The sequence below is a fragment of the Paroedura picta genome, chromosome 4, assembly GCF_049243985.1.
Source record: "Paroedura picta isolate Pp20150507F chromosome 4, Ppicta_v3.0, whole genome shotgun sequence".
In the NCBI taxonomy this organism is placed as follows: Eukaryota; Metazoa; Chordata; class Lepidosauria; order Squamata; family Gekkonidae; genus Paroedura; species Paroedura picta.
The window spans coordinates 86,757,187-86,779,210 of record NC_135372.1 but is presented as its reverse complement, the minus strand read 5'-3'; the positions used below and the strand labels follow the sequence as shown (position 1 = coordinate 86,779,210).

Sequence of the window (22,024 nt, the reverse complement as noted above, 5' to 3'; positions counted from 1 at the left end):
CAGAGCACATGCTTTGAATACAGAATGTTCCCACTTCACTCCCCAGCATCCTGAAAAGATGTTGGGTCCTGGATCCTGGGAAATGTGTTTCTCAGACTGAAAAACAAGAGGGTACCCACTTGAACCTGGTCCCAGCCTGGTTGTTGAATGCCATGCACTTCCAAGTAGGGGTGACCCCAGGAATCCCACGAATTGACAAGTGCAGAAAAAGTAATTTCTTAGCAGTGCAGACCCATTGGATTCCTAGGGACACTCCATTTTAGTGTCCCCCCCCCATGAGGTTTTGGACTGGATCCCAGTGTATGTCCTTTTGTAGGGCATAGTCTTCATAGTGTGGGGGTGGGGGTTCAAAACTTATTTCAGAGGCAGCTGGACCTGGTGATATAGCAGTCAGAGTGTCAGATTAGGCCCTGGGGGACCTGCTTGGCCATGGAAATGTCCTGGGTGACCTTGGGCACATGAATCTCTCTCTTAGCCTAGCCTGCCTTATATGGCTGCTGTGAGGATAAAATGGACGCAAGGTGAACAAGAACAAGATGAGGGAACAAGTTGGTTTGGGTCCCTGATGGAGAGAAAAGCAAGGAATAAATTGCTAAACACTTTTTTTTTTAACAAAATCAGTATTTGTTATTGGGCTGGAGAACTGGAAACCAAAAACAAAGAACTACGAATCAGCTTCGGGTTCCTGAGAAGCAAAGCTTCTCTGGGCCCGCTTCCAGGTTAAGAGAGGGTCTGTCTCTAGAGCTCTGTTGACAAACACCTGACAATGAACATGCATGGTTTTCCTGCATGCGTGTGCGGAGTAATGTGGTTGAATGGGTGATTCAAATCTCACATTCCTCCAGGTCTTGGCCTCCAATTGTCGAGCGAAGCAAACCGGTGCATGCAGGCTGCACCCACATCCACTGTCCCGTGCACACAGACAGGGCTCCGGGCGGAAGCGTGCCGGGCAAGATCGAGGACTGGCCGTACAGGACGGCGGAGAAGCCGCCGTCCTCGGGAGGGCTCGTGGGCCGCGTCAACCTGCCCCCTCCACGGGCCGAGCTCTGTCCGACTGCCCTGGGCTCGGGGCAAGAAGGTAAGGCGGAGGGGAGGTGCTTGTACGAGGCGCTTTACGGTAGCTGGCGCGGCGCCCTGGGCGCCTCTGCAGCGGGCTTGCCGCTGTCCCGGGCAGGTGGGAGAGGCTGGAGCAGAAGGCGCGGCGGGGCGGCGCAAGCAGCAGCGCCCCAGCCCCTCCTCGCCGGAGGCCGCCCGCCCGCCCGCCCGGCTGCTGCTGCTGCATCCCCGAAGCGGCGCTTAGGCAGGACGAGCACGCGGAGCCCCGGCACTCTGGCCCGCCGGCCGCCTCGAGCAGCGGAGGAAGGCGAGCGCCAGAGGAGGGGCCGCCCGCGGAGTTTCATGATAAGAGGCCAATCCGGGATCAAGGCGAGAGCGAGAGCCAGCCCGTGGGCAGTCGCCCGCTAGCGCCGGGCCGAGGCGCCCTCCACCCACCCGCCGCCTGCCTCGCCTCGGGCCCCCGAGCGCCGTGGCGATGGAGGCTCCGGGCGGCGGTGCCGAGTTCCCCGACCTGAGGGACCTGGAGAGCAAAGTGGGCCAGAAGCCCCCCGACGGGCTGCTGCGCTGGCTGCGCGAGGACCCGGCGGCTCATCTGCTCGCCGGCAGCCCGAGCGGGGGGCTGCTGCGCCAAGGGCTGGGCGAGAAGATCAAGGCGCTCAAGCTGGACCTGGTGAGTGAGTGAGTGAGTCGCCGCGCCCAGCCCCCCCTAAGCAACCCCCCCCTAAGCAACCCCCGCGGCCCCAGAGACCCTTTCCCTGGCTGTGCTGCCTTGGCCTCTGAAGTCCCCCTCCCTCCCCCCAAGCAAGGGCAGAGCCCTCTTCTCTGCCCCGGCGGTACCTGTCCTCCCCCTCTCCTTTGGCCTGGGTGAGACATTTATCTGACACCTTCCCATCAACACCCCTGGGAGGGTCTTGGACAAGTTCAACCCACCCACCCCTTCCATGGGGCAGAAGTGCCTCACCGTTTTTCCACATAGCTCACCCTGCAATGTGGAATGGATAACCCAAGTGTTTAGTCCCATGTGTGTGTTTAGGGGGGGGGGCAGTAGCCATATGCTCCCTCCTCTTATTTGTTGACTCTCTGCTGGAGCCCCCCTCGCTTTCCCCCCACCCTCCTGTTATGACAGATCAGCTGAAAATTCTGGGGCAGTTCAGGTGCTGGAGGCATGGAAAAGTTCAGTGTGGATGCAAATATGATTTCAGTGGGATAATTTGAAGTGATTCTGCTCAAGTGGTCTCTAGGACTAAAGCCACAAATTCCTCACAGAATCTGGTTAAACTGAGACAGGGTGAGAAGTGCTTAAAAAGCAAAATTATAAATATTTTTTGCTTTTGTAGAATATATTTGAAGGATTTGGAAACAGTATGATCAGCAATGTTTTAATTGTGTGTGCAAAAACCAAAACCCAGATATTTCCCCTGCTTCTTGTCTCATTTACACTTGATTTGGTCAGTCCGAGGAACTGAATTAGGGGCTATAAGGATAGGCTGAGTGGATCTGTCGGGCATCCAGCATCCTCTGAAGAGGTCCTGGGATTTCTTCCTCAGGTATACAAGTTGGAGCCTGAGTTACGTGGGTGGTGGATTCAGCTGGGTAGCCTTGTTGCAGCAGAACAAAGTCTGAGTCCAGGGGCCCCTCTAAGACCAACTAAGTTTTATTCTGGATATGAGCTTTCTGAAGAAGTATGCATGCACACAAAAGCTTTTGCCTCTAATAAAACTTGGTTGGTCTAAAGGTTGCCACCAGACTCAAACTTTGTTCTGTTGCTACATAGTCTGGAACCATTTTTATGGTGTCTTTGGATCATCCTGACTGCTTTGTAGTTCTAGACAGTTCACTTTCTCTGCCACAGCCGATATGACTGTGCTGGTTGGCTCTCAGGGGAAAATGGAGACGTGGGAAGGAGTCTTCCCCTCCACATGTTCTCTTTGCTTTGAAATGTTGGATCTGCTGGGATTTCCTAGGGTGAACTGATGCTTAAGAGCGAAGAGCACTTTTGAGTGCAGTGGAGAAGCTGGGAGTTGCTCGCAGCATCAGTGCAGGCCTTTGCAGCACAGCCATGACTTCCCTGGGCAGCTTGAGGTCTCATACCCACCACATTCTAAATGATAATTTGGACTTGTTTTGTGGGGCTGCTGTAAAGATTACTATGCAAATTGCAAATGATATCTGGAATGAGCATCTGAAAAAAATCCCAAGTGTCATTGTTCCCATTATTTGCAAACTCACTTCCAGTTGGGGGCAACATGAGAAAAAAATTCCCTACATTCCATTTGCAAAAGGCTTTGAGGTGGGGAAACAATTTACTTTGTTGTCACATCTGGCTTTGTTTCCTCTTTGTTTTGCGGGCACCTCTAGCATGTTGTGCAGCTCTCACTCCTTCTCTCTGTCATAGAAGAAGAAGAAGAGTTGGTTCTTATATGCCGCTTTTCCCTACCTGAAGGAGGCTCAAAGCGGCTTACAATCACCTTCCCATTCCTCTCCCCACAACAGACACCTTGTGGGGTGGGTGAGGCTGAGAGAGCGCTGATATTCCTGCTCGGTCAGAACAGTTTTATCAGTGCTGTGGCGAGCCCAAGGTCACCCAGCTGGTTGCATGTGGGGGAGTGCAGAATTGAACCCGGCATGCCAGATTAGAAGTCCGCACTCCTAACTACTACACCAATAGATGCGCACAACTATGTGGGCATGAGCTGGGAGTGACTGTAGAAATGGGAGACTCTGACATACATGGTTTGGGACTAGGAAGCCTTCAGATCTTCTCTCGTTCCAGGGTTCCATGAATATAGTCAGTCAATCCTATGCTTTATGAGTAGTTTTCCCCAATTGCCTGCTAATGCGGAGAGACATCATGAACAAGGAAGACATGAACATCACTTGACTCCATCAGAATGGTCTAATTTAAAAAATTATTTTCCATCTGAAATTTGGCATTCAAATGGAAGCTTCCCAGAAGTCACACCAAAAAAGAATAGTGAGAAAAATGGTGTTATCTTCAGATTGATTCTCCTGGGTGAAAAGACTACGTGGTCCCTGTTCCTCCAGTTGGCTTTTTGCTGAAGGGACACTTCTGTTCCCAAGCAGGACAAAGATGCTCTCAGGGTCTCTGAGCCTTTCTACTGGCTGGATTTGGAGTTTATATTCAGATTGTTTCAGATTTTGGTTTCTAAAATTGTACAAGGATACTGTGAAATACAGAAAGAAAGCAGTCAGGATGCCTGAGAGCCCGACAGTGCCACACAGAGCAAATTTAGGAGACTGATTTCCATATACTCTTGGGGTGTGGTTGAGTGGCTAGAGTGTTACGCTAGAATCTGAGGGGCCTGTGTTCAAATCTGCTCCCTGTTTTAGGGAGCAGATTTCACTCTAACACTCTCACCCTAACCTACTTCAGAGGGCTGTTGTGAGAGTAAAACAGAGAAGGGAAGACTATTGTAACCCACTTCCGATACTCAGTAGGGACAAAAGTGGGGTACAAATGAAGTACATAAAAAGCAAATAAATAATATATGGGCACAAAATCCCCAACCAACCTTATTGCTAGTCAGAGTCTGTCTCTGCATACATCTGTGTGAGTAGTAAGTGACCTGGTCAGCTACATGCCCTGAAGGGATCATTACTAACCCCAGGCAAGTACATGGTGGTCATGGGTTATAAGGAGGGATGTCAGCCTCCAGGTGGGACCTGGGGAATCCCCTGGAATTACAGCTCATCTTCAGGCTAAGGGATCAGTTCCTCTGGAGAATATGAATGCCCAGAGGGTAGACTCTGTGACATTCTACTGAGATTCCTGTCCTCCCCAGGCTCCATCTCTCAGTCTCTAGGAATTTCCCAACATGAATCAGGCAACTCTACCCCATCTCTCTGGTGGCCAGGGAGGGGGCCTGGCAACTGTAATTATGAGGAGGTTGACATGTGGGTCATCATGGTCAGTCTTAATATCAGATTTTGTCTGTGACCTACTAGGGCTTCCATTCAGAGGGTAGAACTGTATGCTAAGTGTAGTTCTGTAGAAGAGGAGGGTTTTTCTCCTTATAAAAGGCAGCATCCCAGCCTGTACTTTAAAAGACAGACTGGGGCAGGGAGGGAGGACTGTCCTAATCCTTTTGCTTCTGGCCATTCCCCAAGGAAAGGCCACAGGGAAGAAATTTCAGCAAAAGGAACAGCTTAAGTAACTCCCCCCCCCCCAACAGTCAAGGCTGCATTTTGCAAAAATGACCCTAAGAGATGCACTTCTGTGCTTAGCTCCTGTGTTATGCATTAAAATCAGTAGAATCACTGCCATTCCCATATATCTGAAGTCAGGGTGTTATTTCTATGGAGCCTAATAGGACTAAAACAACTAAGCTTTAAGTAAGTTGTATTGCTGATTGGGCGATCATCCCTTACAGCTGAAGGATCTATGGATTCACGTTTACTCCATGCCAGCCCAAACAGGAAGCTTGTGTCTGTAATCCACCCAACTACAAGCAAATCTGCTGCCGGATTGCCATTAATCACTAATTAATCTTAAATGTTCCCTACGAAGTGCTTCCTGTGCAAACATTGTTATTGCTCGGTAGTACTGCAAAGACACAAACCCAGGGGAAATTAAGTCCCAGGGCCACTTGTTATTCTACCATATTTTAAAGTAGGATTTGTGGCTTGAATATGCTGGATCAAATGCATGCTGAATGCAAAAGCACAGAATGTTATGGTTCGTTTTATTAGTTGTATTCTAGCAAGCTGTCCTTAGCATTCTTCTTGTCAGTGGAGAAGCAGACAGGTAAGGAGTTGTCAGTGTACAAAAACAGGAGAATAGGGCTCGTCCAGAAATGCAGCATTCAGTGGAGCTTGCATGTAAAACACAGTAAGCCACTAGATTGTCAGTATTCTGTTTACTGCTCTGGAAGTGAAATTGTGGAGGGCACACTGGGCTATGGAGATTCTTGGCTGTGGTAGCAGAAAATCATTATGCTGTAATGAAAAACAATTGGAAGCCTAACTTGGGGTTACTCCGAGAGTTATCTTCAAAGCAGTTCACTTGACTTGGGAGAGACGTGCCAACAAATCTTATGCTTTATAGATACACAACACACACTCCTCCAGCAAATATGTCATGTGGACTGTCTCTTGCAATGCAGCGCATAGACCTCATCAAGTTTGCATGTGGACCAGTTTCTGCATGTTGGCTTCAGTGAGTTTAAATAACTGAAATTTAGGCACTTTAACTTTGTTTCTTGAGGGTATCAAATTGGTCCACCAAATAAAACAATGTGCAAAATAATGTTTATTTTATATGTGTTTAGAGTGTTCAGAGTAGTTTGCATGTATTGTCTTGACAGTCCTTAAAACAATACAACTTACAGTCTTTGGGTAATCTTTATGAAAAATTATTGCTGCCATAGTAGCATCAAATTTGGTATAGAACTGATTTGGTTGAAAAATGTTGTTTTTAATTAAAGCAGAAGAAAATTAAATATTTTATATCTATCTGAAAGAGCGAGATAGATGTTATTATATTTAATTTACTTATAGTCCATTTTTCTTACTGAGAGAAGGCAGATTAAAACCAATGAAAAAAGAACAGTATACAAGCAAAAAGGCAGTGTTCAAACCATGAAATGCAATCAGATGTCAGGGTGAAGAACAACACACTTGAAACCATGTACAATGAGCAGTGCCATGATTTGTCTAAATTTTCAGAGACATTACTGTAGTCTTAGTCCCTTTACAAAAATGCTCTCCTGAATGTTTCCATTTACACATTCTATGGAATGATGAAAGCACTGGAGCCTTCTGGACCTCTTCCAACAGGCCAATCCATAAAATGGGTGCTGTAACAAAGAAAGCGGGAGATTAATTAGACAAATACTGTACATTCAAAAATAAGAATTCATCAAAATGATAGTATTTAGCTCCATAATCTTTCCAATGAGTCTATATTTTACTGATCTATCTTCTTGCATACTTGGTAAGTTTTGCCAGATTTATAATTCTGCTAGAGAAGGTGCACAAGAATGCTGTCATTTGCTGGCGATGAGCATCATGGCACTTTTTAGAAATTCCCAGCTTAACTAGAAAGTGTGTCCTGTCCTCAATGGCACTTTGGTGCTATAAGCCATTCTGACCAGGTTCATTGCATGGTGCATGCATTCAGGGATAAGCCATGCAGCACCTATTTGCATACTGAGCTCCTTAGCCTTCTGGGCCATGTAGTTTTTGATTTATAGTTGGGTGTTCAAAGACAATTATTTGTATGGTGGCATTGTAGAGGGTGCTTGACTGGTGCTCAGTGCATTAGGCAACTACATATAGTCATAGATCCCCTTGCTGGCAGTCAGAAATTATTCTCCTCTTCCCCAGTTGTATTCCTGGAGCAGTTGCTGTTTGCTCGTTTTCAGCCTGCCCATTTATAAAAGGTACAGTTGAGTTGCAGCTGACTCTTGGTGACCACATGAAGATGTACTTCATGAGTTTTCAGGCAAGAGATGAGCAGAGCTGGTTTGTCGTTGCTTTTCTCTGCATTGCAGTGCCAGTTTTCCTTAGTGGTCTCCCATCCAAGTACTAATTGTGGCCAACCCTGCTTAGCTTCTGATGAGATCAGGCTAGTTTGAGCCATTAACTTGCAATTAGGTTCCAACAATTCCAATAGGAATTAAATAGGCTTTTCCTGGAGGATAGTGGCGTTTGCTTCCTGAAGCCTGTGTGTGCTGTCATACCCAGTTTCCTTTATTTTGTCAGATCTTTCTGTATCATGAATGATTGTGAGGTGATCCTCAGTCTCGTCTCCCATATTACAGTTTTAAGTTGCTTTTCTTTCTAGTATCATCAATTGCATTCTTAAAAGAGCTTATGTTAAATCTAGATCCTCCCCCTCATCTCTAGCATAGATGATAAAAAATGGGCATCTGTAGACAGCTTTGTAGAGCACATCTGTATGGAGGATCTTCAGACTGGTCTCCCTGTCTGCACTGCAGACTGAGCAGCTAAATTCAAGCATGACAACGATGCGCGTTCCATCTGTACCACATTTTCTTTAAACCCATAGCAATTAAGTCTTAGCTTATTTTCAAAAAGACACATGTTTTCAAAGATGCTCATAAACTATAGGAATGGAGCCTCTAAAGAACCGTTCTGAAGCCTGTCCCTGCCCCTGCGTGCTGCTCTCAATCTGACTCCAAGATGGATACATTCATTCTGCTCATTGGGAAATGCAAGTGCAAAGAGGTCACAACCCTTTAAAGAACACCTGCTGGATGTTTATTTGATTTTTGTTGAAATTCAGAAATAGAACTATAACTTTGTGCAATGGGATCTATGTCCTGCAGACCAACCATTTGTTCTAAAGTCTTTTCCTGAAGTTTATAAAAAATGCTTCCCACACAAGTGTTTGCTTAGACACAATTCTTCCATCTGCTCATTCAGACTTCCCCTTTCTGAGATCTATCCATACAATGGTGATAGAAACATAAACTAGTCATTGTAACCCCCCAACCCCGGCCTTTGTGTAATTAATTGAAAGGTACAACTCAAAGCCAGCTGTAAAGAATGACCAGAAGAAAAACATTCATGGTTAATTTTTTCCCAATCCCTGCCAAATTCCCATCCAGACACCATGACCAATTTCCACTTCCTATAGTTGTGGATCTCCTTTTCTTTTGATCAAACTCATGTACAACATATGACACTATGATTGGGATATAAAGCATTCACCTGTATAAGAAAGGGAGCTGGGCTGCCCCCAATTTATTTCCTCCAATTTAGATGTAAACATTTAAACATATAGTAATGAGGGCATACCTAGAAAGCTTGCATTTTTGGATCAGCACTAGATATTTACAATTGCTATTGAAAATGGAGTTATCACCCTACAATTTATAAACTAACATAAATGTATGTAAGAGACCTGACTCCAGCAGGGTTCCCAGTCATATGTGCTGTATATATATATATGTATTTGATGTTTAGATGGTTACTGCAGGAAGGAGAAATACAATACACACATCCTTAAATACCTGATCCTGGAAATACCAGTTAGGCAGGGTTCTCAAAAGTGTGTCCACATCACTTCACTAAACATAATAAAGCTCAAGTTGATAACTCACTCTGTACCCAATTGGCACTTCCTGGGGATGTGCTGCCAATAGGGAGAAAACACTGCCCCAATAAGGGCTAATAAGTTCAAATTGCATGCAGCTAGGGAGAGAGAACAGTCCTGATGAAGGCCAATCACTTACAATTATATGCAAATAGGGAGATAGTGCTGTCCCAATGAGGGCTAATTAGTTCACATTGCGTGCAGATAGAGAGAGGACTGTGCCAATGAGTGCTGCCAATAGGAAAGAAAACTGCCTCAGTGAGTGATGCCAATAGGAAGAGAGCACTGTCCCAATGAGCGCTGATCAGTTCAAATTGCATGCAGATAGAGAGAAAGCACTGTCCCAATAAGGGCTAATCAGTTCAAATTGCTTGTAGGTAGAAAGAGAGCATTGTCCCAGTGAGAGCCAATCTGTTCAAACTGGATGTAGATAGGGAGAGAGCACTATGGCAACAAGAGCTAATAAGTTCAAATTGTGTGCAGACAACTCACTCCCTACCTGATTGTCCCTCCTTGGGAGTGTGCTAGCAATTGGGAGAGAGCACTCTCCCAATTAGGGCCAATTGTGGGCCTTCTTTGTCTTCTTCTTCCTCCTGCTTGCTGAGAGGAAGAGGTGCTGGCCTCTCTGAAAGGTCCTGCTGCTGGTAAGTTGCCCCTTCCCACCTTTCATCCTCTCCCGGCAAGGGGCGGAAGCCAGCCATTTCCTTTGCCCACTGTCATGGTCTCAGGTTTCAGCTCCTTGCTGGAAAGAAACACAGACAAGCTGACACAGGAAGGCAGAGAGAATCAGTATTTCAAAAACAGAATGCTAAGGAACAGAGAGAATACAATGAATGTCTTAAGTCAGTCTAGGGAGTCAAGGGTTTGTTCAAGCAGTCCAAGGGCATCAGCAGATGGAGCAAGTCCACAACCCAGGCCTCCCAGCCTCAAGTTAATATAGGCTGTCAATAGTCTCTCAGTCCTCACTTTGTGATGACTCACATTATTCCACAGTCATTAATTGTTTTGATAACATGGGGTGGTGCCTTTTAGACTGGAATTCTCTTCCAGCACATAACTGACATTGCTTAATTGGCTCAGGTGAACCAAGTGGGCTGGCAAGGCAGGAAGATGCAGCTGGAGACTGGGCAGAGGAATGAGGAGCTCCTGCAAAAACTTTGGAATCTAAGCCCTGATTTGTCAGCAGCTCCATTACCTCCTTCTGGTCAGAGCTCTCTGCCTGTTGGACATCTAGCTGGCCTGAGCTCTCATCCAGCTGAGGCTTGGGTTTAGCTGGGAGTGCTTGGCAGGCTTTTCCTCTGAGGACTCCTCACTAACAGGACCTGGGTTCACAACTTCATGGCCCTGCAGCTGGCCATTTGAACATTCTTTGCTTTCCCCTACCTTCCCTCTTCTCAGGGCCTGGAGGTGATCTAACCTGGCCTTTGAAAGATGGGAAGGAAGCAGCCCCCCCCAGCCTTACCTGTCTAGCCTGTCATTTGGGAAATGTGAGGAGGAGGCAGTGCCCACACCCCTATGGTCTGTCCTGCCTAGCCTGCCCTTTTGGAAATGGATTGGGTGGGGAGGAGGGAGCTCATCTCCTATGGCCTTCCCTGAGCAGCCTGGCCTTTGGGAGATGTGGGGAGCAGGAAGGTGGTAGCCCACTCACCTCCTTGCAGCCTTCCTGGCATGGCCTCTGGAAGATTTGGGAAGATGGCAGCCCACTCCTCCATGACCTGCCCAGCCTGGCCTTTGGAAGATGTGGGGTTGGATGGGAAGGTGGGGATAGTGGTGACTAGTGTAGATAGTGTTCTATGAGGTGGGGTAGGAGGGCCAATACTCCTCCAGAGCAGCTATTTTCTCCAGGAGAACTGATGCCTTCCTCCCCTCCCCATCTCTCTTTCTCTCTCTTTCATCTTGTCTTTCCTGTTCCCAGTGGTTTCCAGCCCCCTTCCCAGGAAGTTGGAAACCCAGCTAGCTGCATGTGGAGGAGGAGTCAGGAATCAAACCAAGCTTTTAGAGTCTGCTATTCTTTAACCTCTCCACCACACTGGATCTCGAGTGGGAAGGGCAGAGGAGGACCAGAACCCAGGAAGGTCACAGCGCAGATCCATGTGCTAGTGCCTGTTTTATATATAGTGCAGATGCATGTGCTAGTGCCTGCAGGGAGCTTTGCCTCTATTATATTATCCTGTGCACATGTGCGCATCACATTCTCTCTTTATATAGTTGTATGGGAAATGCTGTTGTTTCCTGCAGCTTTTACAATGTACAGAACTCTCCTCATAACGGAGAGTTATGTAACGGAGCACCAGAGGCCAACGAAGGCAAATCCAGGGAAGGCAGGAACATAAAAATCCATGTTCCTGCCTTCCCTGGATTTGCCTTCGTTGGCCTCTGGTGCTCCATTATTTCTAGAAAAAAACATTCCTCCAATTTGTTTTCACTTTTAGCTACGCCCTGTTGGATCTGTTCCCCTCTGTCCATGGTGCTCATATGCCTCATCAACTTGCTCAGTGGCATCCGGTCCAACTGGAATAGTTTAGCAACACCGCAGTCTTTGAATACAGTCTAATAAATCACACATTTCTGAACAAGTCCTTTGCTCGTCTTTCAAGATCCTTGCCTCTCTCCTGCCCTTTATGACTGCATCATGCTGGCAACATTCAAGAGCAAACATGCCATACAGATGTGAATACTTTGGCAGATCTGAGTTTCTTCTACTAAAATGTTATGCCTCATTCATGTAGACACACGACTGCTTTAAAAGTCATGTTGGACAGTGCTCTTCATTGGGAAGTATTTGACTTCTTATTAAACACTTGATACCATGCCAACCCTGAGGGAGCTTCAAGAAGGGAAGATTAGCTGTGGCATGATGCAAATGGGAACTTTTATGTGGTGACAACTATACTCAAATTGTTCCTGGTAAAATTCCTACTGTCATCTGGTACCTTTCTATACTAACAGCCCAAATGAAAGTGAGATATTCACAGTTTCACATTCATAGGTTAGGGAGTCTGGAGAAATGGGAGATGTATCTCACATGCCAATCCTACAAGGAGCATCAAGCTGTCAGTTTCTGGGAGCATTTACAGAATAAATAAAAACCAAACCAAAGGATGAACTTTCAGATTCAGCTATCATTAGGCAGTGATAGCATCACTTAGGGCAGCCTTTTCCAACTTTTTTACCACTGGGAAGCCCCTGAAATATTCTTCAGGCTTCAAGAAACCCCAGAAGTGGTACAATTGTGCAGAATATGGTTGGGAAGCATATCTGTGTATATACCCACCCAAGGCCCCTTCCCACCCCCTCCAGGCCCATCACTGGCCATTTTGGGAGGGGGGATGGATCAACATGACCAGTTATGGTCATATCATCCAATAAATGTTTAACAATTGTATGTATGCATGTATGTGTGTGTTTGTGTGTTTGTGTATACACACACACACACTCCCACCCATTGAAAAAAAACACAAGGCCATCAATAAACCACAGGGTTTCCCTGGTTGAGAAAGCCTGGCCTAGGGTTTTCCATTGATATTTATTGATTTTTCTAACATGATTATTCTCAGTTCTATGAGAATTCTTTTCTAATACAATGAATAGTATGTTCTAATTCTTGATTTAAAGGGAGCATCACATTTCTGCTTGGTGTTATAAACCTTTCTGGAGTGCCATGTAGGTCCTAGTTTTCTGGGGGAAAGGCAGGCTTATAATTTTTTAATTTAACTATAAGCCCCAAGGGCAAGAACCACCAACATTTTAATTAATGTGATATCTGCCTTTTAGGACAACCAAGCATAACTTCTTCTTCTTGTGCTTTTCCACAGAACCTTTCTTTCATTCTGTCTTGTTTCCTCTTCTAGTTGACAGGTAGCCAACGGTTATATGGAGTCTTCTTGCCTCTCCCTCAGTACTTCAAGAGCAAACTGAAACATTGCCTGTTCAGTGTTAATAATCAATAAATCTTTAATGGCATAATGCCTGTTTAGTACCTTCTGTGTCTCTGCTCTGCATTATAGCTGCACCTTAGCCTTTAGAGGGGTAGAATATAATTCCAGTGAAGAATGTATATTTGGTTTCTTTTAGGACAGATGGTCTCCTTTTTGGATGGCAGATCAGAGCATAACTCTTTTACTCAAACGGAAAACATCACAGTAGCTGAATCACCATACTCTGGTTCACTGATCGATCAAATAGCACTAAAATAAAATGGAAGAGTATAATTTTTGCTGTTGATTAGTGCCCCATTAAAAAGACCAGAATGCCTCAAATTGTATACAGCCTACCTCTACTATTAGTAAGAATTAAAGGGCTCCCATTCTCTACAATCTTAGCACTGCAAGACCACAGTTGTAAACAGTCAGCAGGAGATGAAGGCTGCAGTCTTTAGGACGCTTTCCTGGGAGGAAGCTCCACTGAATAACATGGAACTTACTTCTTAGTAGACCTGCTGAAAATTGTTCCCTAATTGCTCCCTCATGCAACTGTAATAACTTGGCTGGTTATAATGTAACATTTTTGGAATGTACGTACGCTACTTTAAAATTTCAATAAAATTGTTCACAGTATTGCAGATTTTGAGAATGAGACTAGGTTCATGATCTTTTTGTGAACTGTTGAGTAGGAAAGAATGGCATGGAGGAAAATTTCCTGATATATTTTTATTTATTTATTTTTCAAATTTAAATGCTACCCTTCCCCAAGGGTAGTAGGAAGGGAATGTGATATATTGTTTTAGATGTTAATAGACTCATTATTTGTATTTACGTTTGTGTAGGGAGGCCAGCTTATTGATTGCATTTGTAAGCCTCAACCAAATAATTACATTTGTTCTGCATATCTATTGGCATCAATGGAAAATATACTGTTGTCTGTAATTTTTTCTTCCTCTTGTGGTGCAGTGTGGTAAGGCAGCAGACATGCAGTCTGAAGCTCTGCCCATGAGGCTGGGAGTTCAATCCCAGCAGCCGGCTCAAGGTTGACTCAGCCTTCCATCCTTCCAAGGTTGGTAAAATGAGTACCCAGCTTGCTGGGGGGTAAACGGTCATGACTGGGGAAGGCACTGGCAAACCACCCCGTATTGAGTCTGTCATGAAAACGCTGGAGGGCGTCACCCCAAGGGTCAGACATGACTCAGTGCTTGCACAGGGGGTACCTTTACCTTTTACAAATAGGAACTGTAGTCCTTTTCCTAAGGATCCTCCCAGCCGAATTTCAGACAGCTAGGAGAAAGCTTCTCCATTTCATTTGGAAAATTCTCACTTGTAGGTAAAGTGAATATTGGCACATATTTTGTAACCCAAAACAACAGGTAGCATGAATAATGAAGAAGAACAGGGAAGAACTTAATTCATGACTCCACTTGATCACATGTAAAGTAAGTGGTGGGATTTATTTTAAAACAAAGATGGACCTGTAGATGAGGGGAATCCTGGCCTCTCCTATGCCTTGCTGTGCTGGGTACTTGAAGTGGTTTTTTTTCTTAGCCAGGCTTTGGTACCTGAATAGAGCCAGGAGAAAAAAAATGGAATGGTTGGCTCTTGGGCTATGTTCCCAGCTGGTAAAGTATTCTGGTTCTTCAAGAAGGTAGGCGAGGGCCAAGTTCTGGGCCAACACTTATGCATTCAATGGCTTTTATCTCAGAGAATTTCAGTAGGAGAATCCATGTCTTAGTCATGCCTGGGTGGCAGCCAAGGTATTTCATAATGACCAGACTTGTTTTTTTGTCTTATGCACATAATAGCTATCCTTTCCTTTCCAACTCTAATTCCCTCTGATTTACAATATTGCACTACAATGTATGTTTCTTCTGTCATTGTCAATATGCCAGTTGTTGATATATGCCCCTTTCAGAGGATGTTCCTTGTGAATTGTAGTAAAGGTAATGAGAAATCCTACTCTGTCATATGTATTCAGGAAGGTATGAGGCACATAATTTCAGGAGAAGAGCTCCATCTAGGTCAGGCTTTCTCAACATTTTTACCACTGAGGAATCCCTGAAACATTCTTCAGGCGCCAAAAACCCCCCAGAAGTGGCATGATCATGCAGATTATGGTTCAGAAGCATAGCTGTGTACATGCTCACCCAGGTCCCTCCCCTTCCCACCCCTTCCTGGCCCATCATTAGCAATTTTGGGAGGGGATGGATCAACATGTCCATATGTGGTCATAACACCCAATAACTGTTTAACATATAAAAATATATATACAAAGTTAATTAACTCCCATCCATTTGGGAAATCCTTCCAGGTCCATCAATAAACCCCAGGGTTTTATGAAACCCTGGTTTAAAAGGCCTGACCTAGGTGGTCCAGTGCTAAGAACAATCCTGGAGATCTGATTTTTTTACTGTCATTATTATTACCAAGGGTCCTTTGATTATTCTTCTTAGAAGCGCTCTGTGATTGCATATGAGTGCAGTAAAATCAGTCAGGGAAATTATTTAATAACATTGAGAGCTAATGGTCTTGACACATATGCTAAATTTTCTCTCTTCTTCCATAGGCCTATTTGAGAGCAATAGATATCAAGATCCTGCAGCAGTTAGTAGCTGTGAATGAAGGTATTGAGGCAGTCAAGTGGCTACTAGAAGAGAAAGGAATGCTGACCAGCCGCTGCAGCAGCCTCACCAGCAGCCAGTACAGCCTGGTAGAGAGTCAAGAGACATCTCGGCGGGGCAGCTGGAACAGCCTTCAGGACCCCAATGACAAGCTGGATAGTATCTCCATTGGCAGCTATTTAGACACACTTGCTGATGATACAGATGAGTATGGACAAGGCTCTGGCATAGAGCCCATGATGACATCCACACCAGGCAGACCAATGGTCAGAGTTGAAAAGAATGACCCCAACCAGGCCCTTCCTACAAAGATGTTAATCAAAGAACAGGACAAAAGCAAAGAGGATCAGGAGAAAGTCCAAAGTTTGGTTGAAAACCAAGGAGTCAGTGAGGAAATCAAAGCTGCCAGGCAGCCAACAGCAGTTACCAATGGAATTCTGGGTAGACAAATTCCAGAGCTGGAGCAGGGCACTGAGGCTACATTCACCTCACCAGTTGCAGATATCCCAGCCAAAGGTAGCCCCGCAGCAAGGGCCTTTGGAAACAAAAAAGTTGACTTGAAGAACTGCAAGTTGAATAGCAGGTTGTACCTGGAATATGATGCCCATTGGCAGTGGGTTCAGTCTCAAGATGATGTGACGTTCTTGTAGCCTGTAGGATATCCTGTCTAGATTATCAACTATAGATTCAGCACCTCTTACAAAAAGTCTTTTGCACTTTTGACTTAAAGCACTACTGTTCTTGCCAAAATGTCAGTTTTGCTTGACCAAGTAGGCTGGGTGGAACACAATGAGTGGCATTGATTTCCCTTGAAATGCCATTGATCTCCCAAGAAATGTTGTCATATCAAGTGTTGCCACATCTCTTAGGGAGAAGCCCTATGGCTTGCTATCCTCACATCCCTTAGCCTTGTGCAATAATGGAAGAGATGCCACTTTCTATGGGAGCTGGGTGGTGGTCAGTAACTGTTGCACATAGCTGTTGACATATGCTAATACTCAAGCATTTGAGAAGCATGTTCACCCTTGATGGCAATAGAGAAAAAAACATCATTTGTTCTTGAAACAACATGCTTTTTTGTTTTTGCTTTTTTCTGTTCATGGTAATTAAGACTTATCTTAGACTTTGTTGACAGTATTTTCACTTTAGCCCATTTCATTATTGTTCATGCAGAAGTGGGGTCATCACCATTTCTTCTTGGTTTAAGGAAGTAATGGAGAAGAGACCTAGGTGTAAACTGCATGGAGCTTTTATTCCAACCCCAGATCAATTCAGTCCCTGCCCTCTACACAGAATGCGATTTGCGTTTGGATTTGGGGTGATTTAAATTTTCCTTCTGCAGCAAGAAGGATTGATCTGGAGTGACCCTACCTTTATTGTGCGATATCTCAGAGTGCTCTTAATCCTCAATATCCATACTGGGAAAGAAAGCTCCGTGGTAGAGAACCTCTGATAGGCTACACCTGGTCATGTGACACACTTGCCTTAAAGGAGAAGCCCCTAATTTCTCTCAACTTCTGTCGGTCCTGGATTTTTCCTCCCTCCTCTGCCTTTTTCGATCCTCTCCCCCTCCCCTCCAAGAAAAGAAAGAGGATCCCTGCTTGGCTCCTCTCCCCCCACCCTTCAAGAAAAGAAAAAAAGAGGCTTGGTCCCCCCCCCTTCTGAACTACCCTAACCACGTGCAGAAGACTTTCCTGTTTCAATGGGGGGGGGGAGAGGAAGACCCGAGTTCAAAGCGATCTGAATTCAACAGGATTGACAATGGAATAAAGAAAGTAAGTGCAGACTCTGCCCTAGACTGCACCATTTTGTTCATTGCAGTCACATTATGTCCATCTCTCTCCCTCTCTGGCAAGCCTGCCAGGTTTCAGCCATTATCCTAAGCTTGAAACTATAGTTTTGTCTTTGACTTTTTGCTGAACTGTGTACACAGTCTGAGTGCTTCCAATGCTCAATATGGTATCAAACAAAGCTCTGTTCATTGTCTTCCACCTTCAACTACCGTAGAAGTGTAGGTAATTGTGGAGAAACAAATTGAAAGTGTGGTCCAAATTTTGATATCCAGAATTCACAGTTGGTTAACATATACCTATGTCAACCCGTTGCTACTACCATTAGAGCTCTTCATATTTGATATATTAAAACTTATATGGTCAAGCAATAAACATGTTGGTAAAGGATACCATCATGTTTGTTTCCTTAATAGTGACAATTTTAATGAACAGCATTCAGGGTAAATATAGAGGTGCTGGCAACTTTAAATATTACAGTCTTAGTTCTCTTCAGTGCTTCCACTGAATTTATTGTACACCATCATCTTTCAAAGCAATATTTTTTTAAGGTATGGAAATATACTTTCTGGATTCTGGTTACTTTCTCTGAAATTCTTTTTAAGCAAACCATCTCATCCCATTCTGAATTTGGACAACGTATTCTTGTTTTCTTATGAAACTTTTTGTGCCAAACAATGTTACCTACTCCATATAATTTTTCTGTGAAGACCCATTGAAATATTGCATGCTTGTCGCTTTCCTGTCATTCTTAAAGTCTATCAGTGCTGCATTGCAATGTATATTCAAGGTGAATATTTTATGTCATGTGTTTGTACAGTGACTTTGGGGGCTTCCACAATGAAGAGAATTATCTATAACTTCTGGCATTTCCTCCCATAAACTTGAATCTTAAAAGAAGTCTGCATTTAAGGAAATAATTGACTACATAGCAGTAGCCATGTTAGTCTATTGTAGCAAAATAAAACAGAAGTCCAGGGGCACCTTAGAGACTAATAACATTTATTTCTATTTAGGCTATTGTGAGTCAGAGCAGACTTCTTCATGTATATAGTGGAAATAAGTCATGGCATACTTCTTTTGCGAGTCACAGCATGCTCCTTCAGATAAACAGCAGAATATATATCTGAATATGTATCTGTGGTACTAAGATATATGGGTACACTGATTTTTATCAGTCCCCCCCAGACATGGGAGACCCCAGAATCTACCCTGTTTGGTGCCTGGGGCAAGCAGGTGGGTAGGTCTGGGTGGTGTGGGGGCTAGGGGTGGGGCCTCCACAAAGAAAATCTTGCCTGGCAAACCAGGCCTGTCCAGCACATGATGTCCTACCACCCGTATCAAGCCTCCTTGGGCTACAAGTCCTTTGACTCATTCCCACCATTGGGAAGTTAGCAGGGGCCGAGCAACAGGAGCAGGGCATTGACGCTTGTCAACCCAGAGGAAAGGCTGTGGAGATTTGTACTAGGCAGCCATCAGGTGTTCTATCATTGCAAGCTACTGCTGTGTCCAGTCTCAGATCCACGGTGTCTCAGGACTGGACTGCCTGGGACTGGCAGATGCTCTTCTGAGCCATCCTCCGCCTCTCAGGACAGGTGTCAGGGGCATGGGGCGGTTGTGGCATGTGGCTCTCAACATCCCTGGGGGCTTGACCAGGCCCAGTGGAATTCCTATCAAGTAGTTCCCTCCAAAGGTGCTGATACTTGGTACCAATGAGTACCATCCCCCCCTCCACCCACATATTTGAAGGAGTGAGCTGTAACTCATAAGAGCTCACATAGAATTAAATGTTAATTTATATGCTGCAACTGGACTTTTGTTTTATTGTGAAACTAGCTTCAAAGCCCATTCCTAAGAATGGGCATTGAAAGTGTCCCCTCCCCTGGCCCCCAGCCAGGCAGCTTAGGTGGCTTTGGGCCGCCCACAGCCAGATCAAGTGGGGCGGGTGGCGGCTGGCCAGCTCATTAGCAGGGCCAGGACAGAGCTCCTTAGCAGGCAGTCAGCAGGCCAAGAGGCCTTCATTATCAGGCCCTCCACCACGACCCTTTGCCCAGGGCCCTCTCCCCTTACCTACTGCTGGCTACAGGCACTGAGCTGCATCTGAGAGCAAAGAGGCTAGAGTCCAGGGACAGAGGGCGGGAGTTGAAGTGACAGGGCCAATTAGGGTGCAGCCAGCCGCACCCTGATTGGCCCTATTCCAACTTGGACAGCTAGACAGGCTGTTTCACAAATATATACAGGAACCATGGATAAGGATAATAAAACTGGTAATGCCAGTTTGGTGTAGTGGTTAGGAGCGCGGACTTCTAATCTGGCATGTCAGGTTCGATTCTGCGCTCCCCCACATGCAACTGGCTGGGTGACCTTGGGCTCGCCACGGCACTGATAAAACTGTTCTGACTGAGCATTGATATCAGGGCTCTCTCAGCCTCACCCACCTCACAGGGTGTCTGTTGTGGGGAGAGGAATGGGAAGGCGACTGTAAGCCACTTTGAGCCTCCTCCGGGTAGGGAAAAGCGGCATATAAAAACCAACTCTTCTTCTTCTCATCTGCTGGTTTTGAGATAACCCTAATTTTGACATACTCTGTCAAACACTAATGCACCAAACTCAAACCAGATTGGTTCGTATGGTTTAGAACCCAGTCTCTGAGCAAGAATAGCTATGCTGGGAGCACTCTGGCCTATATAACATACACATTGGTGCTGCACTCCCTATTAGAGCTTTCCAATGTATGTCAATATACACCTTGAGGGGATTAGCAACCAGCTTCCAGCAGTGGTGTGGACTTGATTATGAATAGACTCTCATAATGGCTCTTCTTCATTTGAGTATCTAAATGTTGTTTGGCCCAGAGGTTGTCTGAAGGATGCACAATCTACCACTTAGCTATCTGAATGGTTCGGTTTTCCTAAACAAGATCATCAAAGGCTGCAACAGATGCCTGACACACAACAGAAAATACCTGTAAGCAAATAGTTGCAAATAGGCAAACAACCAAATGAATCACATACTGCAGGAGAAGACAAATAAAGCCAAACAGTCCAAGTCTTCTGGCCAGGAGGGAAAACTCCAGACATGACATCTCTGAATTGGCAAGGATACAGAATATCATTAGTTTGGGCAATTTCATGTTCATAGTGCAATCCTAAAAAAGTTACATGTTTGAAAGCCTTTGGTTTAATAGACTTAGAAGGGTGTAATTCCACTTTAAATTGTATATCAGTTTAATATTCATCTGGCAACAAAACACATCTTTTGGAATGTAAAGAGACTGATCATTTTATGACAACTCTCATTCCCATGGCAAAATTGAAAGCAGGACATTCTACTGCTCAAGCCTCAGAGAATTCCTGTACTGCTTCTGCTTAGCAGAGAAAAAAAATACTTTTTGAATTAATGAAGATCTGTCTTGCTGAGCTTGTAAGAGCAAGTCTGCCCCTTTGACTATTATTATAGGACTGGCTTCCTGAGGTTGGTTCCTTTAAAACCACGACAATTGCTCATAAAAATACAGCAAGCTCCAAAGATAATGCAAATCATATTATCAAATAAAAATTTTCAGTCTTACATTTCTTTGCTTTCATATATACATGATCATTTGCAGATGGAATCTAAACTATTAATAGCAGTGAAGCAGTGCAGTTGTCTGGGATTTCCTTTTTTTTTCCTTTGGAAAGTTATTACATTTGAAGTGGTACCATACTCTATGAGATTCTGATTTGGTTTTTGAGGGAAATGTGCCTTCTGGGGAACATAGAACTGCAAATAAAAACCTTCCCTTCCATACTCAGGCTTTGATTCTTGCCCATTTGTTACCATATCTGCTGTTGCTTCAGGGCATGAGGAGTCCTGCTGCTTAGACAACTGAGCCAATACGTCCTTCTCTGTCATGCTGTGCTGGCGCTTTCATTGCCTGCTGGTGCTACTCAGTAAGGCTATAGTTTGGCCCCAATTCAGCTCAAGACAGGAAAGACTATGCATGGCTAGCTGGGACAGAACGTGGATGGACACCTACATGTGCATGCCATGTAAAGTAATATGGAATGGATGCAGTTTAGACACCTGGATGTACGTATTGTCTTTCCACACTACTATCAAACAGGATGTGTATCTAACAGAGCACTCCTAAGCAGAGTTATACCCTCCCAAATCCATTGAAATCAACAGGGAGAGGCTATGGCTCAGTGGTAGAGCCAGTTTGGTGTAGTGGTTAGGAGTGCAGACTTGCCAGGTTTAATTCTGCGTTCCCCCACATGCAACCAGCTGGGCGACCTTGGTCTTGCCATGGCACTGATAAAACTATTCTGACCGAGCAGTGATATCAGGGCTCTCTCGGCCTCACCCACCTCACAGGTTGACTGTTGTGGGGAGAGGAAAGGGAAGGCGACTGTAAGCCGCTTTAGACTACTTCAGGTAGAGTAAAGAGGCGTATAAGAATCAACTCTTCTTCTTCTTTTCATATAGGAGACCCAAGTCTCAGTCTCGAGTTAAAAGGATTAGGTAATAGGTGATACCTGCATTTAAATGAGTTGCAGATTACACCTATAT

The 22,024-nt window shown here is 45.0% G+C and overlaps 1 protein-coding gene across 1 annotated transcript; it reads left to right on the top strand.

Annotated features, from left to right (window-relative positions):
- Positions 1 to 1,190: 1,190 nt before the first annotated feature.
- Positions 1,191 to 21,262, top strand: LURAP1 (leucine rich adaptor protein 1). The gene is made up of 2 exons (XM_077333890.1): positions 1,191 to 1,726; positions 15,629 to 21,262. The coding sequence occupies exons 1-2, from the start codon at positions 1,532 to 1,534 to the stop codon at positions 16,331 to 16,333; spliced, it is 900 nt and encodes a 299-aa protein (XP_077190005.1). The 5' UTR covers positions 1,191 to 1,531; the 3' UTR covers positions 16,334 to 21,262.
- Positions 21,263 to 22,024: the final 762 nt, after the last annotated feature.